This window comes from Salmo salar, chromosome ssa10 (genome assembly GCF_905237065.1).
Source record: "Salmo salar chromosome ssa10, Ssal_v3.1, whole genome shotgun sequence".
Classification (NCBI taxonomy): domain Eukaryota; kingdom Metazoa; phylum Chordata; class Actinopteri; order Salmoniformes; family Salmonidae; genus Salmo; species Salmo salar.
In genome coordinates, this window is record NC_059451.1 from 32,409,151 (window position 1) to 32,433,445 (window position 24,295).

The following is a 24,295-nucleotide window of genomic DNA, read 5'->3' on the forward strand; positions in this document are numbered from 1 at the left end:
GGGTAAAGTCATTTTCTCTGATGAATCCCCTTTCCGATTGTTTGGGGCATCCGGAAAAAAGCTTGTCCGGAGAAGACAAGGTGAGTGCTACATCAGACCTGTGTCATGCCAACAGTAAAGCATCCTGAGACAATTCATGTGTGGGGTTGCTTCTCAGCCAAGGGAGTGGGCTCACTCACAATTTTGCCTAAGAACACAGCCATGAATAAAGAATGGTACCAACACATCCTCCGAGAGCAACTTCTCCCAACCATCCAGGAACAGTTTGGTGACAAACAATGCCTTTTCCAGCATGATGGAGCACCTTGCCATAAGGCAAAAGTGATAACTGAGTGGCTCGGGGAACAAAACATTGATATTTTGGGTCCATGGCCAGGAAACTCCCCAGACCTTAATGCCATTGAGAACTTGTGGTCAATCCTCAAGAGGCAGGTGGACAAACAAAAACCCACAAATTCTGACAAACTCCAAGCATTGATTATGTAACAATGGGCTGCCATCAGTCAGGATGTGGCCCAGAAGTTAATTGACAACATGCCAGGGCGGATTGCAGAGGTCTTGAAAAAGAAGGATCAACACTGCAAATATTGACTCTTTGCATCAACTTAATGTAATTGTCAATAAAAGCCTTTGACACTTATGAAATGCTTGTAATTATACTTCAGTATTCCATAGTAACATCTGACAAAAATATCTATACACTGTGAAGCAGCAAACTTTGTGAAAATTAATATTTGTGTCATTCTCAAAACTTTTGGCCACGACTGTAGACTAGACCACACCTATATATGTGGGCAAAGTTAAATTTAGTCCATCCAAACTAAATCCTACCTGCCAGCTCTGTTGCTCTTAAAGAAGATAATAAAATATTTGACACTATATCTGATGATGTTCTACTCAACATACTCTTTAAACTAATTTCCTGTATCTCCTTCTTCCTCATACTAGATCTCAGCCTCTCTCTTTCCCTCTGATACTGCTCACACTGCATCAATACATGCTCCACGGTCTCTGTTTCCTGGAAATAATCACACTTTCCTGTGGGATGCTTTCCTATCACATTTTAGGTCTTATTCAACTGTCCCACCCATAATCTTGTAAAACATAGCCTCTTCTGTCCCTTCTTGCCATCCTCCCCAACTCTCCTCTGTACCTGAAATAAATGCCTGCCCTTAGTTTCTCTATTCCACTGCTCCTGCCATCTCTGCACCATCACTGTCCATGTCAGGCTTTTCCCCTCTGCCTTGCTCATTGAAACTACAACATCAACATCCCCACTACTAAGTGCTTGTTTAGCCAGTACATCAACTTCCTTGTTCCCCTCCACATGGGCTGGGGCCCAAGTAAATGTTATCTGTATACCCATCTGTTCTAATCCTGCCATGGGTTTGTAGCACCTCATAAAGCAGGTCTTGTCTGCTACGTGACCTAAAGGATTGGAGACTCATCAACACTGCACATGGATCAGAGCAAATAACAGTATGGCCATCAGCTCTGCTGTATATACAGCCAGATGATCTGTAATAGGTTTATTCATTTATTAAAAGTAATGGGGTGATTGTAGTCTAATCGGGTGACATAACTGGGGAGGAAATCAAATGTTATTTGTCACATACGCCGAATACAACAGGTACAACCTTACTGTGAAATGCTTACTTATAAGCCCTTAACCAGCAACACAGTTTTAAGAAAATATTTACTAAATAAATAAAAAAGTAACAAGGCTATATGCAGGGGGTACCAAGTCAGGTTTTTTTTGTTTCCCTTTATATAACTAGGCAAGTCAGTTAAGAACAAATTCTTATTTACAATGACAGCCTACCCTGGACGACACTGGGCCAATTGTGCCCTGCCGGACTCCAAATCACAGGCGGATGTGATACAGCCTGGAATCGAACCAGGGACTGTAGTGACACCTCTTGCACTGAGATGCAGTGCCTTAGACCTCTGCACCACTTGGGAGCCCAAGGGGTACAGGTTAGTCGAGGTAATTTGTACATGTCGGTAGGGGTAATGTGACTATGCATAGATAATAAACAGCGAGTAGCAGCAGTGTAAAAACAAGGGGGGGTTTGTCAATGCAAATAGTCTGGGTAGCCATTTGATTAATTGCTCAGCAGTCTTATGACTTGGGGGTAGAAGGTTTTAAGGAGCCTTTTGGACCTAGACTTGGCGCTCCTGTACTGCTTGCCATACGGTAGCAGAGAGAACAGTCTATGACTTGGGTGACTGGAGTTTTTGACAATATTTTGGGCCTGTCACCGCCTAGTATTTAGGTCCTGGATGGCAGGAAGTTTGGTCCCAGTGATGTACTGGGCTGTAAGCACTACCCTCTGTAGCTCCTTACGGTCGGATGCCGAGCCATTGCCATACCAGGTGGTGATGCAACCGGTCAGGATGCTCTCGATGGTGCATCTACAGAACTTTTTCAGGATCTGGGGACCCATGCCAAGTCTTTTCAGTCTCCTGAGGGGAAAAGGCGTTGTTGTGCACTCTTCACAACTTTCTTGGTATGTTTGGACCATGATAGTTTGTTTGTGATGTGGACACCAAGGAACTTGAAAGTCTCGTTCGGCTCTCCTTTTCCTGTAGTCCACGATCATCTCCTTTGTCTTGCTCACGTTGAGGGAGAGGTTGTTGTCCTGGCACCATACTGCCAGGTCTCTGACCTCCTCCCTATAGGCTGTCTCATCATTGTTGATGATCAGGCCTACATGTCGTCAGCAGACTTAATGATGGTGTTGGAGTCGTGCTTGGCCGGCAGTCGTGGGTGAACAGGGAGTAGAGGAGGGGACTAATGTAGTGTTGTTGGTCGGCTGGAGACATAGCTGTGCAAATCTGCTACATAGAGTAGTATCTTTTTTTATTTGAATTCTCACTGATATGAAAGATAAGTACCATATGTTTTCCAAAACCGTATAGCAAGCAATGACTATTGAAACGAGCGTCGGGGATTGGAGTTCACATGGTCCCACCGGTAAACAGTGCTTCTAGCTGAGAACCATTGGGATAAGGCAGAATGCCTTAATGCCTTGGGTTCTGGAGAGCAAAGTAAAACTGAATTCTAGATCCTTGATAAGCAACGTGTTAGCAGAAGTTAGCTGATACTTAGCAGCAGTTAGCTGAAACCACCATACTTTCATTGTACTGTATTTTAGCTCACACAATACTGTCCATTCAGTACAGTGTGCGGTATTATCGATACTGTAAACCCGAGCTTGGTTACGTGCTCGTTACCGATGTTTCACGTGATGACGTGACCTAGCCTTGCCTGTTGGTCTTTCATAGTTGGCGACGGGAACAGCGAAAATGGCCTCAACCCTGCCTGTCTGTATGAATATTTGGAGAAGATGACGACGATGAGCTCAATAACTTATTTGAACACCAAAGTGTCTTCAGTAAACACCTAAATATTGCTTACTGTGACTAACATATCGTGACCACCAGCGAAAAAGAGGAAACGAAAGACCACACAGCAGCGGCATTTTTATTTTGTGTTGCTGGTGGTGGCGCTAACCGACGTTAGCTATGGAGGATATCAACTCAAACATCAACGCGGACTTGGAGGTGCGGAAGCTACAGGACTTGGTAAAGAAACTCGAACAACAAAACGAGCAGCTCCGTAGTCGGTCTTCGTCTGGAGCAGTGTCAGGGAACCATAGACCCCATAGTGCAGGATACGACTCTCGCTTATCAGCCGCCTCAGCGGCGGGGCTGGCCGGCTTCCCTGGGGTGGGGTTCGGCGGAACGGGGTATGGAGGGCTTTTGGAAAACTCCCGTTGTTTGAGCCCCAGACTGTCATATGATGGCATCAGTTTCAGGAGAGCATATGAGGGCGAGGGGGCATCGGCTGCCACCTCTTTTACTGGCACCAATTCCTATTTTACTGACGCAGGGGAAACACTGGGTTTTATGGATGAAGCAGAAACTTCTATATTGGATGAAGTAGAAATCCTCGATCTCGAAGACATGGATTGTCTTAACGAAGATCAAGACAGCTGGTGAGTGATACAACACGATTACACCATCTGCAATTCAAGTAGTTTGAGGGTTCTCGCACAGCACGCCCTAATGCATTTGGCTACCAGTCAACCAGTGTACCTGTACGCCCATATATGTGACACCTCAAAAGCCGAGCGCAGCTGTTCCAGACATTAGCTATCTACGATGACAACCGTCTGGGAGGGAAATAATCCTCGCTGAAATTGCAGCATAGGAATGGTCATGTTCTCAATACAATAATAGCCGGCCACAGACACTGAGGTCATCACACACACTGCAGACAGATTGTCTGTCGTTCATTGTTGATTAGTGAGTGAGTGCGTGAGTGAGGGGTGGTGGTTGGAATGAAAATCAAATGGAAAGGGGATCACATGTGGGAACTGTCAAACCACCCCCTGCACTTGTCACATTACATACTCTTCAATATTATATTAGTGAAACTTGGCATTCATTGTTCTGTGGTTGTTGCTCCTGTGCTTTAATTCATCACAGCCCTTTATTATTAGGCCTTAATCATAACATTTGCATTTTAGCTGTCTTGTTTATTGTCAAATTATCACCCACAAAAACTAGTAGTCATCCGTTAAGTCTACAGTATATAGTGTCTTCAGCATAAGGGAAGTTCAGTTCATATGTTGGCCAGTTGCACTATTTTGGTGACATATGTTAGACAACTGTCATGGTAGTGGGAAGAGAGCAGTGTGCACAGTGAAATTGAAAGTTGTTTACCCAGCCAAAGCCTATGGGGAAAGTGCAAGAGCCACAACCATGGTTACCTTCTTTGTTAGAAGGATTCCCAATAATGACACACACCAGCCATAATTGTATGAAAAGAGGTTGAGAGAAAGTAATTGCCTACTAGACCCTATGTGATTTTGACAATGTTATAGTATCCAAATTGTTTTGACAGCCAAGCCACAGTTTCAACCACCACACGGAATTTCAGGATCATGTATTGTTTGTTGTGCATTTGTGGGTTATAGGGTAAGGGCCTTACACAGATTCACTTTTAGAAGTGTAGCCTAATCCTTGAAACTGGAGATGTTTGATTGGATTTGTGAGGCTGCACACATCTCACTGCTGATCCCAACTTGAGGAAATCCCTCAAACGGTTTTAGAGAGTTACAGGGAGATGAGACCTCACTGTAGAGCTGATGTGAAATAAGCCCTGTTTATAAATGAGATGTAGTTTTATTAGAGCCATAGTAAGCTTTAGCCTATAATGAGGACAGTCAGTGCCCAGCTCTCTCCTCCTCTCATTCTCTGAGAGATAGGCCCTTGTATGCCATGGTACGGTTTCAGGAATGTTATTTATTGGCATATAATGGGCCTCTTGATGGTAATGGGTTGTGCTTTAGGTCAAGAATCAGAGGAGTCCAGCTATAGAAAGGAAAGTCACTAATGATGGCCAGACTCTCTGGATCAGTAGAGACTGCTGAGGGGAGGACAGCTCATAATAATGTCTGGAATGGGGTGGAATGGAATGGTATCAAACACATGAAAACCATGTTTTTGATACCATTCCATTTACTCCATTCCAGCCATTATTATGAGCCATTCATTCCAACCCTCAGCAGCCTCCAATGGTCTGGATAGTAATTGTGAATGGGCCCTGGTAACCCCTAAAAACATGATCAGAGCAAAAGAGCCTTTCCCAAGCCTGGCTCAGTGTGTGAGTTTGCTATGTGAATGCATTGGATACAGAAACGTCTTCGACTACAGTTCAAGAAACTATATTTTCTATATTTGGATGAGGAAGAAGGACCTAGAAGTTTACTATGGCCTCTCTACCAGTTCCCTATTGCCCCGCTAACCCAATCCCCACACACACCTCTCCTCTGGCTGGTGATTAACACAAACACAGGATTACCCATAGTACTACTAACTGAGGACTTGCCAGTCCTGGTCATAGACTGACTCCCATAATCCCTGAATTAGCATCAGACAGGATTTGCAACGGTTTGACAACCGCACAGCACCACCCTGCTGCTACAGTTAGGATGATCCATCCATGCACGTTTACAGGATAATTAGGCTTATAAGCACTATGTAAAGGCATAGCCATGTGGATCCACAGCATTATTTAGGCCTAATGACTAGAGTAGGCCCAATAGGCCTATACATCTGGTTGAACTTTGATTCTTTAAATGTTATGGTGAAACCTCTGTGGCATACTTTTAGTTGCCTATAGAATGTACAAAATATGTAGACTTGGCCTACATCTTTCTAATAGTAGGCCTTGGTGTTTGTGTCCAGTGGTTATCCGAGTGCTTTTCTCTGTGGCTGAGACAGCACACAGTTGCTCACTCAGATTCCTCTTCCTGGTAGAGGCACTTTCTCTGTCAAAGTATAAGGCCTAAGTATCAGCCATAGCAACTGTGATGAGATATAGGCCTAAGCAGGTTATAACACTCACCAAACCTGTATCATCAACCATCATGTATTAGATAAGAGGATGTCTTGTATTTCGTGTGCGATGTCCATTGATTGTATGTGTGTTAAATGAATGTGTTGTGTTCCTTCAGGCTGTATGAGGCGAAGCTCAACAGCCCACTGCAGAAAGCCTTGAGTCCCATTGTGTGGTGTCGCCAGGCTCTGGACAATCCCAGTCCTGATATGGAGTCAGCCAAGCGCTCCCTCATCCACAGACTGGACGTCACCATGTCAGGTACTGTCACCATGCTTCTCTACTCCTTCCTCGTTCCTCTCCCCTCTCTTCTCCTCCTCTCTTCTTCCCTCTCTATCTCCTCTTTTCCACACAAGCATACACACATCTAGGACAAATATGCGTTTGTTTTGTAGTAGGCATATGTGCTGTATGAAAGTGTTTTCTGCATTATCATGGCCTGTATGAGTGTGTGTCTTTCTGTTTCCCTCTGCGTATTATGAGAGATTTTATTTATTTAACCTTTTATTTAACTAGGCGAGTCAGTTAATAACACATTTCTATTTACGATGACGGCGTACCCCGGCCAAACCCTAAAACAGACGATCCTGGGCCAATTGTGCGCCGCCCTATGGGATAATAATAGACAATCCCTTCAATCAGGACACCAAGGTGCCAAATACTCCCGGCTAAAGTGAGATAGGTTACATTTTTGGAGGTATGCTCATGTAACACCCATATTGTATTGAGCAATATTTTGCTGAAGATCGCTATCCCTAATCCTGTGTGTTCTGAGTAATGATCACTGATCAGGTGGCAATAGTAGTTACGCAACACCTAAGGCTGGCACAAATATCATATTCAACTTCATATTCAAGTAGATATAGTTTACCCAATAGCAGTTTTTCATTTTTACATGATGTGGGTAAAGTTGGTAATCATTGTATGAGCAGAACAGCACGGTCGGGAGGAGAAGCTTCATTTCCAAAAGTTGTCAGCGGTCACAGGGGTCACCAAAACTGTTTTGTATTCATTATGTCCTAGTTAATTTACAAAGATGCATTACAAGCTCAAAAAAATATTCAACTAAAATTAGAGTTATGACAAATAATCATTTCTCAAAATTCCATAATCGTTACAGCCCTAGAAACACTCCAGTCACACACCCCTAGGCGGACGGACAGACAGCATCCTCATGGGGTATCTGTCCTGTCATCCAGAGTCAACACCTGACCAGTTCTCACATCCCTTCCTGTGGATTTATGTGCATAGTACACTGAAGTTAAATTCAGACTATATCAGAAGAGACTGGGGCTCTGGTGGGTGACAACATACTAAATGGGTATTACTATTCACAGAAGCAATGGAGGGAGGGGGAGAATGGGTGGTGGTGATATCATCATACTAGGTTAGGAGAGGATTATGTCATCCATAAAGTATGGACATGACCTAATGCTTCAGTCACTGCCGTGCCCCCCATCTCTACCTCACTCCAAGGACAAAGGGAAGTTCTACAGATCAACTGGTTGACCCATTATTATTTAGGTGTGCGTTAACCAGCAGAAAACAGTAGTGCAGGCTATAGGGCTGCACCTAGGGGTTCCGAAGTGGATTCTCAATCCTTGTAACGCATGGTGATATTACTGCTGAGATAGCAAAACTATTTGTACGTTAAAGTAGCTTCCATTAGTTATGTATGTTTCAACCTCTGTGTTGAGAAATCGTGTTTTTACGGTCAGTTTCTGTTTCAAAGAGCACCACAACCTACACTAACCATGGGTCTTGCGGTCTTTATTGTCCTATCACAGAGCAGATACAAGTCACATGATCTGTTAGTGAGCACATGATGTGCCGCAAGGCTCAACTTCTCCGCTGTTTTGGTGCCCTGGCTACCACGCTGCAAACAGCGTGAAGCACACCCGTGCACATGCGCAGATACTGTGTGAGAGAGAAGTCTTGCACCAAACTCATCTCAATCTCTGCAGTGCTGCTCGTCACAACGTCGTTTTCTACCTTTAACAAGGGTTCACCCACCTGGTGACTGGGTTCTATCTGCCTATACCTGAGGGAAGAAGAGGTAGACAGCTGTCAGACATGACTGCACGTCAACCACATGACAAGCAGAGCGGGCCTAAGCGTGTACTATGCATCTTGTGTGGTTGTACTGTTTGTGGGCTCCTCAGCTCCTTTATGGCTGCTGGCTCCTTTCTACCACACCCCTCTCTCTTTCCCATGGCGTCGTGTGAGGATTGTGTTTGTTCTGGTGAAGGACCGAGCAGGGCATGGCGTCTGGCTCATGACTAATGTAATACACAGCTTGGTCGTGGATTTGGACCACATCATAAGATTATATTCAATGCTTTCTGGAAAATCCTTTCAGAGGTTTGAGCCTTCAATGTCCCTGTGAAATTCTGCAAAAGTAGATTCTGGTCGTTGTTATAACATTATACAACTGGAAGCATGGCCCAGAAAGGGACTACACTGCCAGTACCAGACCTGTCATGCTGGGCTATATTCAGAATGTAGCCCATGTAGAACTGTGCTTTGAAAACTGTCCACAGATTCAGTCCAGTTCTTCTCTACAGCAGAAAGTCAGTCCCTAACCCCAGGCTGATAGCTGGCCTATCCAGCCATGCTCGCCCTAACATGTAGTTTCAGTACTTAAGCTATAATGAATTGGATATCCCCGCCTTCTCTAGGTCATGTTCTTTCACTTGTTAATCTCTCTCCCCTGATTGTTTTTTCCTTTCTCTCCCTGAGCCACACAATTATGTTGCCTGCTCCTCATGTGAAATGCTAAGAGCTACAGTATGTGGACACCTGCTCTTTGAACATTCCAAAATCATGGGCATTAATATGGACTTGATTCCCCCCTTTGCTGCTGTAACAGCCTCCACTCTTCTAGGAAGACTTTCCTCTAGATGTTGGAACATTGCTGCATGGACTTGCTTACAAGAGCATTAGTGAGGTTGGCACTGATGTTGGGCGGTTAGGCCTCGCTCGCAGTTGCCGTTCCAATTCATCCCAAAGGCGTTCGATGGGGATGAGGTGGGGGCTCTGTGCAGGCCAGTCAAGTTCTTCCACACCAATCTCGATAAACCATTTCTGTATGGACCTTGCTTTGTGCAAGGGGGCATTGTCATGCTGAAACAGGAAAGGGCCTTCCCCAAACTGTTGCCACAAAGTGTTGGAAGCACAGAATTGTCTATAATGTCATTATATGCTGTAGTGTTAAGATTTCCCTTCACTGGAACTAAGGGACCTAGCCTGAACCATGAAAAACAGCCCCTCCTCCACCAAACTTGACAGTTGGTACTGCATTCGGGCAGGTAGCGTTCTCCTGGCATCCGCCAAACCCAGATTAGTCCTTTGGACAGCCAGATGGTGAAGCATGCATCACTCCAGAGAACGTGTTTCCACTGCTCGAGAGTCCAAAGGCGGAGAGCTTTACATCACTCCAACCGACACTTGGCATTGCGCATGGTGATCTTAGTCTTGTGTGCGGCTGCTCGGCCATGGAAACCCATTTCATGAAGCTCCCAACTAACAGTTATTGTGCTGCCATTGCTTCCAGAGGCAGTTTGGAACTCGGTAGTGAGTGTTGCAACTGAGGACAGACGATTTTCGCTACGCACTTAAGCTCTCGGCAGTCCTGTTCTGTGACCATGTGTGTCCTACCACTTCGCGGCTGAGACGTTTTTGCTCCTATATGTTTCCACTTCACAATAACAGTTGACTGGGGCAGATGTTGCAGGGCAGAAATTTGAGGAACTGAGTTGTTGGAAAGGTGTCATCACTATGATGCCACATTGAAAGTCACTGAGCTCTTCAGTTCGGGTCATTCTACTGATAATGTTTCTCTATGGAGATTGCATGGCTGTGTGCTCGATTTTATACACCTGTCAGCAACAGGTGTGGCTGAAATAGCCAAATCCACTCATTTGAATGGTTGTCCACCTACTTTTAGCCATGTAGTGTAGCTGTCCCAGTCCGTCTCAAGAACCTTTTCTTTTTCACTTTAAGGAGGCTTCAATGCAAAGTATTGTTTACATTTTCTTTGTCTAGCTTAGCTGTTTAATTATACCGAACAATCCTTTTTTTTCCTGTTGGTTACAGGCTTTATGTTGTCTAAGCTAATTCCAGTGGAAACTGGAGGTTCTGCAGTCAAACCATTAGCTGGGAAAGAGCTTTTATTACTGCTTGTCTCTTGGCTAAAAATGAATGGAAATAGTGGTTATTAGGGCTGGGAATTGCCAGGGACCTCACGATACTTCGCTATCAATTGCTATTCAATGTTCCAGACATGTTACCCACAATGTGTCTATTGCAGAGGGACAAGAGAGAGCCATGAGAAAATGTGTTTTGATCAGTCAGGGAAATTAAAGTGCTGAAAACAAATTGTTCTTAATCTTTTTAAATAGGGAGCCAATCTATGAAGGAAAAATTGAGTTGTGGTGCAAGTACAGCCAACTAGCACAAAAATAATATTGTGATATTGTCAAAAATATACGATATATTGTCAAAAATAATATCCCGACATGTAACTAGCGATTCCCGCCCCCCCATCATCACTAGTGGTTATACTCCTGAATAGGGTTGCACATTTTGGGGAATATTCACAGATGGAAACTTTCCATGAGAATTAACGGGAATATATGGGAATTAATATTAATACCATTTAAATGTAGATGTTTTTTGCATTGGATATATTTACCATATCATATGGAGACAGAAACATAAACCTTTTTACCTTATCATAAGTAGACATAATTGCAAATTATTAAATCCTTCCAATAGAAATGTAAAATGAACTTTAATTAAATGAGTTGACTCTTCACATGGGATGATTTCACTGAACAACAAAAGAAAAGGAATATTGAATGATCCATCACATCTCCCAATAACGTTTTCAACATACTTCTGTAAAATGATAGTCTAGAAACTAAAGCTTTGGTTGTCTTCCTGTCAGGCTTCCATGTCTTCTCCCTGGACCTCCTCAATGTCCCCCTCTTGAACATCAGACTCTGAGGCCTCATCTTCACTGTTACTTTCCAACCTTGTTGAGGATGGCTCGTTGTCAGGCTCAAAAAGCCCCAAATTGGCCCGGATGGCCACAAATTTGTCAACCCTTGTATTGGTCAGCCTGTTGTGTGCTTTGGTGTGTGTTCCCAAACAAGGACCAGTTGCGCTCTGAGGCGGCTGATGTTGGTGGGATTTAGAGTATGATGGAGGCAACAGGCGAAAGAGCCTCAGATCCACAAAGTCCCTTCCACCAGGTGGCTGATGAGATATGTTGGCACGACTGCCATATTGCATCTCCATGCCAAAGCCCTTACTTGGAAGTGTACATCGCCAGACTGCCAAGAACCTTGCCCTCATCCAGGCCAAGGTGGCGAGACACGGTGGTGATGACACCATAGGCCTTGTTGATCTCTGCACCAGACAGGATGCTCTTGCCAGCGTAATTGGGGTCCAACATGTACACTGCAGCGTGTATGGGCTTCAGGCAGAAGTCTTCACGCTTTTGATGTATTTCAGAACTGCAGTTTCCTCTGCTTGGCGCAACAGTGAAGTGGGCAGGGCAGTACGGATTTCTTCTCTTACATCTGCAAGCAGATTCTGAACATAAGATTGGATGGCATTGTCTTCCTCAATCCGTGCAGTGGGTACTGCTATAGGTTTCAGGCTGCTTACCACTCTCTCCCAAAATACATCATCCAGGAGGATCCTGTTGATGGTGCGGTCCATATCGGCAGACTGTGATATGGCCATTTTTTTGGAGACACTCCTTCCCCTCCCCAATGGGTGTTGCTGGGTAGCTTCAATGTGGTGCTCTTATTCTTCTCACTTTGCTTGGTGAGATAGATTGCTGCTATAACTTGATGACCCTTCACATACCTAACCATTTCCTTGGGTCTCTTGTAGAGTGTATCCATTGTTTTCAGTGCCACGATGTCCTTGAGGAGCAGATTCAATGCATGAGCAGCAAAACCAATGGGTGTGATGTGAGGTTAGGACTCCTCCACCTTAGACCAACCAGCCTTCATGTTCGCAGCATTGTTTGTCACCAGTGCAAATACCTTCTGTGGTCCAAGCTCATTGACGACTGCCTTCAGCTCATCTGCAATGTGGAGTCCTGTGTGTCTGTTGTCCCTTGTGTCTGTGCTCTTGTAGAATACTGGTTGAGGGGTGGAGATGATGTAGTTAATTATTCCTTGCCCACAAACATTCAACCAGCCATCAGAGATGATTGCAATACAGTCTGCTTTCTCTATGATTTGCTTGACCTTCACTTGAACTCTGTTGAACTCTGCATCCAGCAAATGAGTAGATAAATCATGTCTGCTTGGAGGGGTGCATGCTGGGCGAAGAACATTCAGAAATCTCTTCCAATACACATTGCCTGTGAGCATCAGAGGTGAACCAGTTGCAACCACAGCTCGAGCAAGACATTCATCAGCATTTCTCTGTCTATGTTCCTCCATTGAGTCAAAAAAACTTCTGATTCCAGGAGGACCATGAGCTGTTGCTATCGATAAGGTGTCTGATTCATCATTTTCACCTCGAATAGAAGTAGAGGGACTTTTGTCAGAGGTTGCTTGTTGTGAGCGCTGAGGGAACTTTATGCACTTGGCCAGATGATTCTGCATCTTTGTTGCATTCTTCACATACATTACCGTTCAAAAGTTTGGGGTCACTTAGTAATGTCCTTGTTTTTGAAAGAAAAGCACATTTTTATGTCCATTAAAATAACATAAAATTGATCAGAAATACAGTGTATACATTGTTAATGTCGTAAACGACTATTTTAGCTGGAAACTGCTTTTTTTTTTTTTTTTACATTCTTTATGGAATATCTACGTAGGCGTACAGAGGCCCATTATCAGCAACCATCACTCCGGTGTTCCAATGGCACGTTGTGTTAGCTAATTCAAGTTTATAATTTTAAAAGGATAATTTATCCCTTTTGCAAAACACCAGTAACTCTGCCTAGAAGGCCAGCATCCCGGAGTCGCCTCTTCACTGTTGACATTGAGACTGGTGTTTTGCGGGTACTATTTAATGAAGCTGCCAGTTGAGGACTTGTGAGGCGTCTGTTCCTCAAACTGGACACTAATGTACTTGTCCTCTTGCTCAGTTGTGCACCGGGGCCTCCCACTCCTCTTTCTAACCTGGTTAGAGCCAGTTTGCGCTGTTCTGTGAAGGGAGTAGTACACAGCGTTGTACGAGATCTTCAATTTCTTGGCAAGTTCTCGCATGGAATAGACTGACGAGTTTCAGAAGAAAGTTCTTTGTTTCATTTTGAGCCTGTAATCGAACCCACAAATGCTGACGCTCCAGATACTCAACTAGTCTAAAGATGGACAGTTTTATTGCTTCTTTAATCAGGACAACAGTTTTCAGCTGTGCTAACATAATTGCAAAAGGGTTTTCTAATGATCAATTAGCCTTTTTAAAATTATGAACTTGGATTAGCTAACACAACGTGCCATTGGAACACAGGAGTGATGGTTGCCGATAATGGGCCTCTGTACGCCTATGCAGAGCTGTGGACTCGAGTCACATGACTTGGACTCGAATCAGACTCGAGTCACAAATATGATGACTTGCAACTCGACTTTAACACCAATGACACCGATGATGTAGATATTCCATAAAACATCTGATGTTTCCAGCTACAATAGTCATTTACAACATTAACAATGTCTACACTGTATTTCTGATCGATTTTATGTTAATGGACAAAAAATGTACTTTTCTTTCAAAAACAAGGACATTTCTAAGTGACCCCAAGCTTTTGAACGGTAGTGTATGATTTGACACAGTATTTGCAAATGTACACAGCTTTTCCTTCTACATTAGCTGCAGTGAAATGTCTCCACACATCAGGTAGTGCCCGTGGCATTTTCCTGTAAAGATTAGGAAGTAAGTGTAAAAAAAATATATATATATATATATATATATACACACTTTTTTTCAGCAGTGTAGTTAGATTGAACAACTCCTTTTGTAAGATAAATGTTTTAAAATGAAACGTGTATGGAAACAGGTGAATTAACACTCCTCAGTTATCAGGGTCAAGCAAGTTAAAAAGGATAAAGTAATCCTTCTAACCCCCCCCCCCCCCTTAAAAGATTTAGATGCACTATTGTAAAGTGGTTGTTCCACTGGATATCATAAGGTGAATGCACCATTTTGTAAGTCGCTCTGGATAAGAGCGTCTGCTAAATGACTTAAATGTAAATGTAAATGTAAGTTAAAACCCACATGGTAGCAAAAACTAACTAGCAGAAATTGTTAGAAATGACTTAAACACACTTCGCTGTAGGCTACTATTTACTAGTTAACAAATGTCATATAAAATGTATTCACCCCACCCAGTATTGTAATCAACTTACCAGAAAGCATGTAGTCCTTGGCCCAGACAGTGTAATAGTGTGGGCTCAATAGCATCTCATTAGTGTGCAAGATCTTGAGAATCAGCTGTACATGTGATGGAAGAATGCACTGTGCATGCAGAGGGTTGCAATTCCATTGAATTGGGGATAGTTTAACCAAAATATGCCACAAGACTTAGAATTGCCTTACGTGTATCCCCCCCCCCAAAAAAAAACAACTTAATTTTGTTTTTTATTTAAGCAAAATTCCCGGCCTTAACTTCCCATGGAAAGTTTCTGACCCTTTGCAACCCTACTCCTTAGTAGCTTTCCTGCATTTCCTCAACTTAGTAGTGTTATGGGATGGTTTTAGCATGGAGGAAGCAAGTGTTAAATGTTGATTAAGCACCTCTGTATGACAGGTATATAAATGTTAACCATTATTTAGGTTTCTGGGATATTTTTTTTTTTTTTGCATGGTTTGTTTTAGTACAGTATTTTAGGACAACACTATTTTAATTTGTCCCAGTGCTGCAGATCCCTGCTGAGAGGGAGCCAGCAGTCTGACTGACTGTTACTCCTACTGATTTACTGTTCCATCTAATCCCCTCCTAGCTCTTAACTCATTCACCCCTGCCTAGCCTGGCACCATTGGATACATGGGGAACAGCTCTGAATGCATCCTCTGAAACTCTGTCCTTGTGGTTTGTAGCTGCAGTAATCTCCCCTTTGGGACCACCAGAGGTTGACCTCAACAATGCGTTGCCAGGGGTTGTGTTCTGGGTCACAGATGACACAGACCCATGGAGGTGCAACTCAGAGGCTGGTAGCTCACTGTGTTAGATCCTTATCAGCTCTCTCGGACTGAGGACCTGTATCCTGTAGGCCTATAGGTATACTGTTGATCATAACACAACATATCTCAGCTATAACTAGCTCTATCAGCACTAGGAGTTTGGACATAATCTGTACTACAGACACGTTTGTCTCTGTTGAGGTCACTGTTTTAGATATGTTAGACACTTATGACCTTATCTGCGAATCCACAGAGGACAAAGTGATCAAGAAGTGTGTAAGTCTGCAGAAGAGTACTTGTGTCCCTGGTTAAGGCCTAAGTGTGCAGGTGGTTCTGGGGTTGTGGCATGTTGTTGTGATCCTAGTATTCCTCAGTGGCTGATCTCTAAGGAAGTGAGTGAGTTGAGTGGACATGTTATTTTGAGAGAGAGGGTAAGAGAGCGATGGAGAGAATGTGTTGCGTGTTCTACGTTGCGCTGCATGTGCTCACTGCTCATTGTTTGTCTGTATTGTAAGTGTTTTTAAAAATTAGCCGGCTGGCTAAAACTGGCACTTTTACTGAAACGTTGATTATTGTGCACTGTCCCTGTCAAAATAAACTCAAACAGAAAGGAGAGCGAGTTGATCATTAAAGGCTACTTTCCAGTCACCACCCAGCTGTGTAAACACATCTAGACAGGGGAAGAAGGGAGAGAGAGTGATGAGCAAACGAGTGGCTCTGGAGATTGGAGTGTATGCAGCACTGCGGGCTGAGCCGAGTGGGGCTGCAGTACAACAGTCAACAACAGTAATGGCTATTGGCTAATGCGTTGTATCTCTGTCAGAGCAGCCAGCCAGCCAGCCAGCCAGCCAGGCCTGGTCTAATGACTCAGCTAAGGGAGGGTCCATGGTGAGTCTGCCTCCCTGGGACTGACTGACTGACTGGTTGAATAGAGTCTCTGTGGAGAGCTGGATAGATATCACAGTGCTGCTCTCACTGTGTATTACTGAGTTGAATAGGCCGTATTGTTAACTCTTTCTCCAGTCCGTCATAAAGACGCCCACGCCTGCCATGTGTTTTAAGTGACTCTAGAATATGCACCACTGTCAACACACTACAGAGGAGAGGACTCAGAACATGTGTGTGACTGTGTACTGTGCACATTAGTGTTTGTGTCAGTGGTTGGTATAATGCAGCTTGTGAGGGGGCAACCGGTAATGACTTCCCATGTAAGATATTATCTCAGTGAATGATTGGTTATTACGATGTAGCTTGATGGCTGTACAACAGTCCCTTATGTGATGAAGATATAGGCTTTATCACAGTATGTTTATGGCAATTCTTATTTATGTATTATTTCCATTGTATTTGTGAGACATTCTAATGCACTGTTTGGTGCCTAGTAACATAAGCATTTTGCTGCACCAGCCATAACACCTGAAAATTGGTGCACTTGACCAATAAACTTTTATTTGAATTCTCTCCACAGCAAACAAGCGTAGGAGCCTGTATGGAAGTCCCTACAGTCCGCAGGTGAACTACGGAAGCCCATACTGCACAAACACAGCTAACAGCCCCTACAGCAGTGGCTTCAACTCCCCCTCCTCCACCCCCAGCAGGGTGCCCATCGTCAGACAGCAGCTGATGCCACCCGTCAACCAGGGTACTGTACACTGGCATATAAAGCCTGTCTTTAACTCTCCTTCTGTGGCCCTCTCTCTTCTTCTTTATGTTAAAACATAAACTTTAGTTGACAGCTTGGTTTAGACCTACAGGTGTGTGTGTGTGTTGGACCAGTATGAACACCTAATATGTGTGTCCCAGCAGCTCACCAGCAGCAGCGTGGTGGCTCAGTAGAGAGAGAAAGGAACCCCCCGGCGGTCAGCCCTCAGTCTTCAATAGACAGTGAGCTGAGCACCTCAGAGATGGACGAGGACTCTGTAGGATCCTCCACCACATACAAGCTCAACGATGTCACTGATGTCCAAATCCTGGCTCGCATGCAGGAGGAGAGTACGTACCATCTTCTAACTCTGTCTGTTTGTCCGGGGAAAACATTTCCCCACCTGTCAGAGATGCTGTGTGTTTATACTGTCTTTCTCAGTACACACTACGAGCGATGTATGTCTAACCGTCTGTGTTTCCAGGTCTTCGGCAGGACTATGCCACAGCGTCCAGACGAAGCTCTGGTTCGTCCTGCCACTCTCTGAGACGCAGCACCTTCAGTGACCAGGAGCTGGACGCCCACAGTCTAGAGGACGATGAGGAGGCCGTACACCCCGCCTTCCACATCCCCTCAAACCGCTTTTCCCCCTCCCCCCAGACACTCCCCTCACGCCTCCCCTAGAAACTCCCCCCGCTCCCGCTCCCCCGCACGCTCCCTGGAGTACAGCCACCCCCACAGCCGAGGCTCCCCGCAGCCAATCATCAGCCGGCTGCAAGCACCACGTCACTCCCTGCAAAGCCACACCCCCCCAAGACCTGCAGACCAACGTGGTGAAGAACGAAGGTAAGGAGACACTGGTTCACTACACCTCAGGACTCCTTCCTGAGGATTGAGAGACTAGAGGGGAAATGGTTTTGTTCATAGTTATCTGAAGGACAAATTACATGATTCAATTATATATTCTGATTCAAATTAGGACCACTGCTGGTCAAAGGTCATGTGTAACTCTGGGCCATTGCGTAGTTGTCCAGTCCTGTTTTCAGTTGTTTTCCTTTGTTGTGTTATTTGTAGAGAAGCTGAGGCGGAGTCTTCCTAACTTGACCCGCTCCAACGTGGCCCAGCAGGGCCCAGAGCCCGTGAGGAACAGCAGGAGCTTTGAGTCCAACCTGCAAGTGCCAAACGGAGGCTCACCCAGACACCAGGCAGTCAGTCAGTCAGCCAGTGAGTACTAAACACACATACACAATGTTTATCATTTCGCGTGTTCACTCGGTAATAGCAATCTGAGACAGTCTGTCATTTTCATATTATTCTCTCTTGTATATTGACATAACTTTTGTTTCTCAAGCATATTCAACATCAGTAATGTTATGAAAGGAATAATGTGTAGTGTTGTAGTTTGGTGATGTTGTAGCTAGTCAGTGTGTGAGTGGGTATACCATACATCCCTCTCGCTCCCCCTTATTAAACCTCTTGCTTTGTACTGTCTTGGCTTTGATGGTTTGGGATTCTCTCTCCTTTTGATTCATTTCACTATTTGAATAATTTTTCCTTCCGTGCACTCTTCTCCTTTTTATCCAAATCAATTAGAATCCAAATTTAAAAGTAGATTATTGTGAGGATTTAGAATGCAGAGAGAACTGAATAAAACACTGAATGTTATTTTGATATCACCACCAACTGAATTCTCATAGTTAAAATCTCTTACTGCCTAATCGCACCTACTCATTCAAGGGTTTTTCTTCATTTTTAATGTTTTCTACATTGTAGAATAATAGTGAAGATATCAAAACTATGAAATAACATATGGAATCATGTAGTAACCAAAAGTGTTAAACAAATCAAAATATATTTGAGATTCTTCAAAGTAGTCACCCTTTGCCTTGATGACAGCTTTGCACACTCTTGGCATTCTCTCAACCAGCTTCACCTGGAATGCTTTTCCAACAGTCTTGAAGGAGTTTCCACATATGCTGAACCCTTGTTGGCTGTTTTTCCTTCACTCTGCGTTCCAAACCATCCCAAGTGGGTTGAGGTCGGGTGATTGTGGAGGCCAGATCATCTGATGCAGGACTCATCACTCTCCTTCTTGGTCAAATAGCCCTCACACAGCCTGGAGGTGTGTTGGGTTACTGTCCTGTTGAAAAACAAATTATAGTTCCACTAAGCGCTAACTAGATGGATGGCGTATCGCTGCAGAATGCTGTGGTAGCCATGCTGGTTAAGTATGCCTTGAATTCTAAATAAATCAGACAGTGTCACCAGCAAAGCACCATCACACCTCCTCCTCCTCCATGCATCACGATGGGAACCACACATGCGGAGATCATCCGTTTACCTACTCTGTGTCTCACAAAGACACGGCGGTTGGAATCAAAAATCTCAAATTCGGACTCATCAAACCAAAGGACAGATTTCCACCCATATAATGTCCATTGCTCGTGTTTCTTGGCCCAAGCACATTTCTTCTTATTATTGGTGTCCTTTAGTAGTGGTTTCTTTGCAGGAATTCGACCATGAAGGCCTGATTCACACAGTCTACTCTGAACAGTTGATGTTGAGATGTGTCTGTTACTTTAAGTCTGTGTAATTTCGGAGGCTGGTAACTCTAATGAACTTATCCTCTGCAGCAGAGGTAACTCTGGGTCTTCCTTTTCTGTGGCGGTCCTCATGAGAGCCAGTTTCATCATAGAGCTTGATGGTTTTTTTTTGCGACCTGAAATTTTTCGGATTGACTGACCTTTATGTCTTAAAGTAAGACTGTCTTTTACCAAATAGGGCGATCTTCTGTATACCACCCCTACCTTGTCACAACACAACTGATTGGCTCAAATGCATTAAGAAGGAAGGAAATTCCACCAATTAACTTTTAATTAACACACCTGTTAATTGAAATATATTCCAGGTGACTACCTCATGATGCTGGTTGAGAGAATGCCAAGAGTGTGCAAAGCTGTCAAAGGCAAAGGGTGGCTACTTTGAAGAATCTCAAATATAAAATATATTTTGATTTGTTTAACAATTTTTTTGGTTACTACATGATTCCATTTGTGTCATTTCATAGTTTGTCTTCACTATTATTCTACAATGTAGAAAATAGTAAAAAATAAATAAACTCTTGAATGAGTGGGTGTGTCCAAACCTTTGACTTGAACTATATGTGCAATATACATATGTTCTGTACTATCCTGTACTATATCACTGTTGTATTGTTTCGCTCTTGACACTGGCTGATAATAGGGGTCATCTCCTTTACCTTTCAGGGCTTCTTCTGGTTGTGGTGTGCATTGACATCACTATCCCTGCCTCTCTATCTGACTGCAGAGCATGTGCTGCCTTTCACCCACCCCTCTCTTTCTGCTGAGGCACTGGCTGTGGTTTGGCCTAGTGTTGGCCCAGCTTTACTCTGGCAGTACTTTACCCCTGGCAGTCTCTCTGGACTGTGAATGTCTGACTGCAGCACCCCCTAGTGTTTCAGGCTGCTATTATACCTTTGCCTGAGAATGACACTCACTAAGCCAGGCTTGGCTGATTTTTACAGTGGCTGAACTGCCTCACTGACACACCCCTCCTTCCTCTTTGGCTGCCTGGCTCAACTCTATCATCTCCTTTCCCTGGTCCAGTAACCGTAACAGTACAGCAGGTCAGAGTAAGGGCTGACTCTCTCTCCCCAACTGTCATCTCCATTTCTCCCAGTAGCCCAGCACTCCTCCACTCCACTCCACTCCCGGTACTCGACTCCCCCTCGCTCCTCCCAAACAGGAATTCCCCCTCGATCCTTACAGTCCCCGAAACCCAAACAGCACCTCCAAAGCCCTTCTTCTCTGCGAGGTAAAAGTCTGCCAATGCCTGGAATCATTCACCTTACGAGTTAAGGTTCCTATATACTCACACATCCTCAGTAATACACACGACCACATTCTTTACCAAACGTAAAGCATTTTGTGTTTTACTGTGACTGGTTGGCTGTGTGCCTGCCTGTGTGACGTACCTGCATGCACTCGACCAAATATAAAGTGCCAGAAAATTTTCCAGCCAAGTAATTGTTTTCTGGGATGGTCAGGTAGGCAGCTTCTGGTCGGGAGTGTGGTCTTGAAAGTTTGAGTGTCTCCATGGTGTTGCTGGGTCTTGTCTGGAACAGATAACTCTTATCTCCCCTACTGGTGATGGGGAGAACCTGCTGGAATGCCTTTGGGCTCACAGACCTCAAGGCTGTTTCTGATCATATCAGTTTCTGATGGCACTGCTGATGTGGTTGACCACACTGCAGTCACTCCCGAACTCTTCTTGGTAATGGTTGTGGATTGGTTTGTATTAGTAGTTAGTATGTGATAGTATAGGCTCTAGAAGACTTCTTAGTCCAGAGATCTTTTTCCATCCATGTCATCTATTGCACTTTCTCCTGCTGTTCTGAATGAAGTCAAATCTCTCCTGTCTTCATCTTTGTTTAGTCCATCTTTCCTGTTGCTTTGGAGAAGAAGGTGATTTCAGTGAGTATTCACTGATCATGCTCCCAACTTTTATATATTGTGTTTGTGGTTTCATGATGTCTTAATGTTGTGGCATTATCTGTAGCCTCCCTATCACTGGAGGGCATGTGCTCATCCATCCTACACATCAACTATAGTGGGACTATGTAGTCTGTGTAAATACTTAATACAAGGCCTCTTATCTTCAGTCATCGTTTCCTTTTCCTTGGTTTCATGGGTCTTGTAATTTAATGCAAAATTCCATTATCAAATTATTTAAAGAATTCTTCTGAATGCATATTAGGTAATAGTCTACATATGTTATTTTTCATACATATTGTTTTTGTATCATATGTGCCTCAGATCATTGTTGTTAATTGCTCAGTGGTGAAACACTGAGTGATGTAGATCTCTGTTGTGTGTGTAGTGAAGTGTCATCCTCTATTCCATCTGTTCATAATATAGTGTACTGTACTGACCCGTCTCCTGCTCATCCAGTCCCTTCTCCCAGTAAGCTGCGAACCCCGGCCACTCCGTCTCCCCTGGCCCTGAGGCAACCTGTGAAGGCCACGTCTACCCCTGGCTCTGGAGCCTCCACCCCCACACGCTCCCTGGGCCCAGCACGCAGCGGCCTGCCCCGGCCCAGTGCAGGAGGGGGGGGGGGAGGCGGCGGCATCCCTGTGCCTCGCAGCAAACTGGCCCAGCCAGTACGCAGGTAGGTACACACATTACACACAGCTTCAAGGCAAGTGTAGTTGTCAGTTGATTGCAGGTGTATCAGACCTTTTTAGTCTTGCCTAATGCCTCACAGAACTAATCTGTTTCTCTGGTTCTTCTCTTCCTCAGGTCTCTACCTGCCCCTCGGACCTACAATGGCGGAAGGGAAGGAGATAACTGGAGGGAGGGTTGCTACTGAGGCTGGCCTGGTCAGCATGGGGCACTGTGTGGCCCTCTGATCAGCACAAAGAGGCAGACCAACATTACAATGCGGCACTTTATCAACCAAGATTACTTTTACCATGAATAAACTATAACAAAGACAAAGTCAAATTCGTCTTTCGTCTTACTATCATGAGGAACATGATCTGAACAGCTGAAGCAGCGTGGAGAGGATCTGTGTGGAGAGGATCTGTGTGGAGAGGATCTGAAGGGGCCAGGCAGGGCTGGGAGGCGGAAGCCTAGAGAGAATGCCAAAGAAACCAGCTGAGCTCCAGCATCCCAGTGCCACCAGAGGGCACTCTCATCTGCCTCAGTGTGTCTGTTCAGCAATCAGTCAATAAGTCTTCACAAAATGCTTCTCTCACTCTCTATTTTTTCACCTCCCTCAGGTTGAAGTGTTTGTACACATTTCTCTTTTTGCAGTCTGTTCTCAACAGATGCCTTTGTCAGAGATCTCTATGATGATGATGATGCTGTGCAGGTAAAATGTTCCCTTAATGTTAAAGAATTGTGAACATTTTACAAAGTCTTGTCAAAAATCAGTTTTTTCCTCTTGTGAATGAACTAGAATGTATTGAAATGTTTGACATTATTTATTCAAATCATTATTTAAAGAGTTCATTTTCCAAATATCCATATTCAGTATTTGTTTTCTATTGATTTGAATATTTTTTTTATTATTATTATTTGAAAAAAAATTCAAAACCTCTACTGCAAAGCTAATTCTCCAAAGTATTTTTAGATGGTTTCATAACAGGATATTTGAGTGTTGATGTTTTTATGTTGAGAACACAGGTGACTGGTAGAAACAGGCCAAAGCCCCATCCCAGACCTAACCATAACTATGGTTTAACCTGTATCGACTATCACATCTGTTTCAGGGCTGGCTAGTGATGTTGAGCTGCGCCAGTCAATAGCAGTAGTCACAATCTCAATCCAGATCTACTTCTGGTTTGGTTAGTTAATTCTATTGCTTTCCACCATTAGATTAATATGTCATTGCAAGTAAAATATATCAAATCCAACCCTTGTAGCCATGAGACCTGAGCATGCAGCAAAGGCTTGATGTAGTTCATTTAAAACCTGCAACAATATTGTCAGTGTATGTTATGTCAAGATGGAATCAATGATCCTAATATCGTAAATAAAACTATAATGGAAAAGTTCAATAGGTTAGTGGCCATTGCCATTGTGCTTTAAAATAAATCAGGAGTGCTGAGATTCATAGGGATGGTATTAGTGTGCCATAAATTAATGAACTAGTGCCTATTATTTTGAATGTGCTTTTTATCTGTTCATTTATCCTCACGTGCCAGTGTCATGGTTTGCCAATATAATTTGTCTTTGCATTTCTGCTTGATTTTGTTTAGGCTAATATACTTTTGTTAATTTTGTAATTGTATCAACAATACATTTATACTTGCTTTTGGAAAAAGTATATGCGCCTTGATATTTATAACTAATTACTCTCATTCTTTAAATGAAACTATTTAAGAGCGAGGTGCCTCTGTATGTCAAGGTTTGGATTTAGTGGAACGCTTGGGCTATATTTGCGAAGACATGCCACACCATTTTGTGTGATTTGTTTTTTCATAATGATTTTTATTTTTTTAACCCACCTACATGACATTCAGTTTCCCTGTGTAAACTCACATTTCAAGTAAAAAAAGTTGAAACTGT

At 43.8% G+C, this 24,295-nt stretch overlaps 1 protein-coding gene across 1 annotated transcript; it reads left to right on the forward strand.

The window, feature by feature from the left end:
* The first annotated feature begins 3,262 nt into the window (after positions 1-3,262).
* On the forward strand, positions 3,263-24,295 carry slain2 (SLAIN motif family, member 2). Its single transcript, XM_014122933.2, is given in 10 exon segments — positions 3,263-4,001; positions 6,528-6,670; positions 17,031-17,204; positions 17,369-17,554; positions 17,689-17,857; positions 17,859-18,009; positions 18,011-18,050; positions 18,279-18,428; positions 22,175-22,391; positions 22,523-24,295. Coding segments are annotated over 10 exon segments (1,773 nt in total). The 5' UTR covers positions 3,263-3,528; the 3' UTR covers positions 22,593-24,295.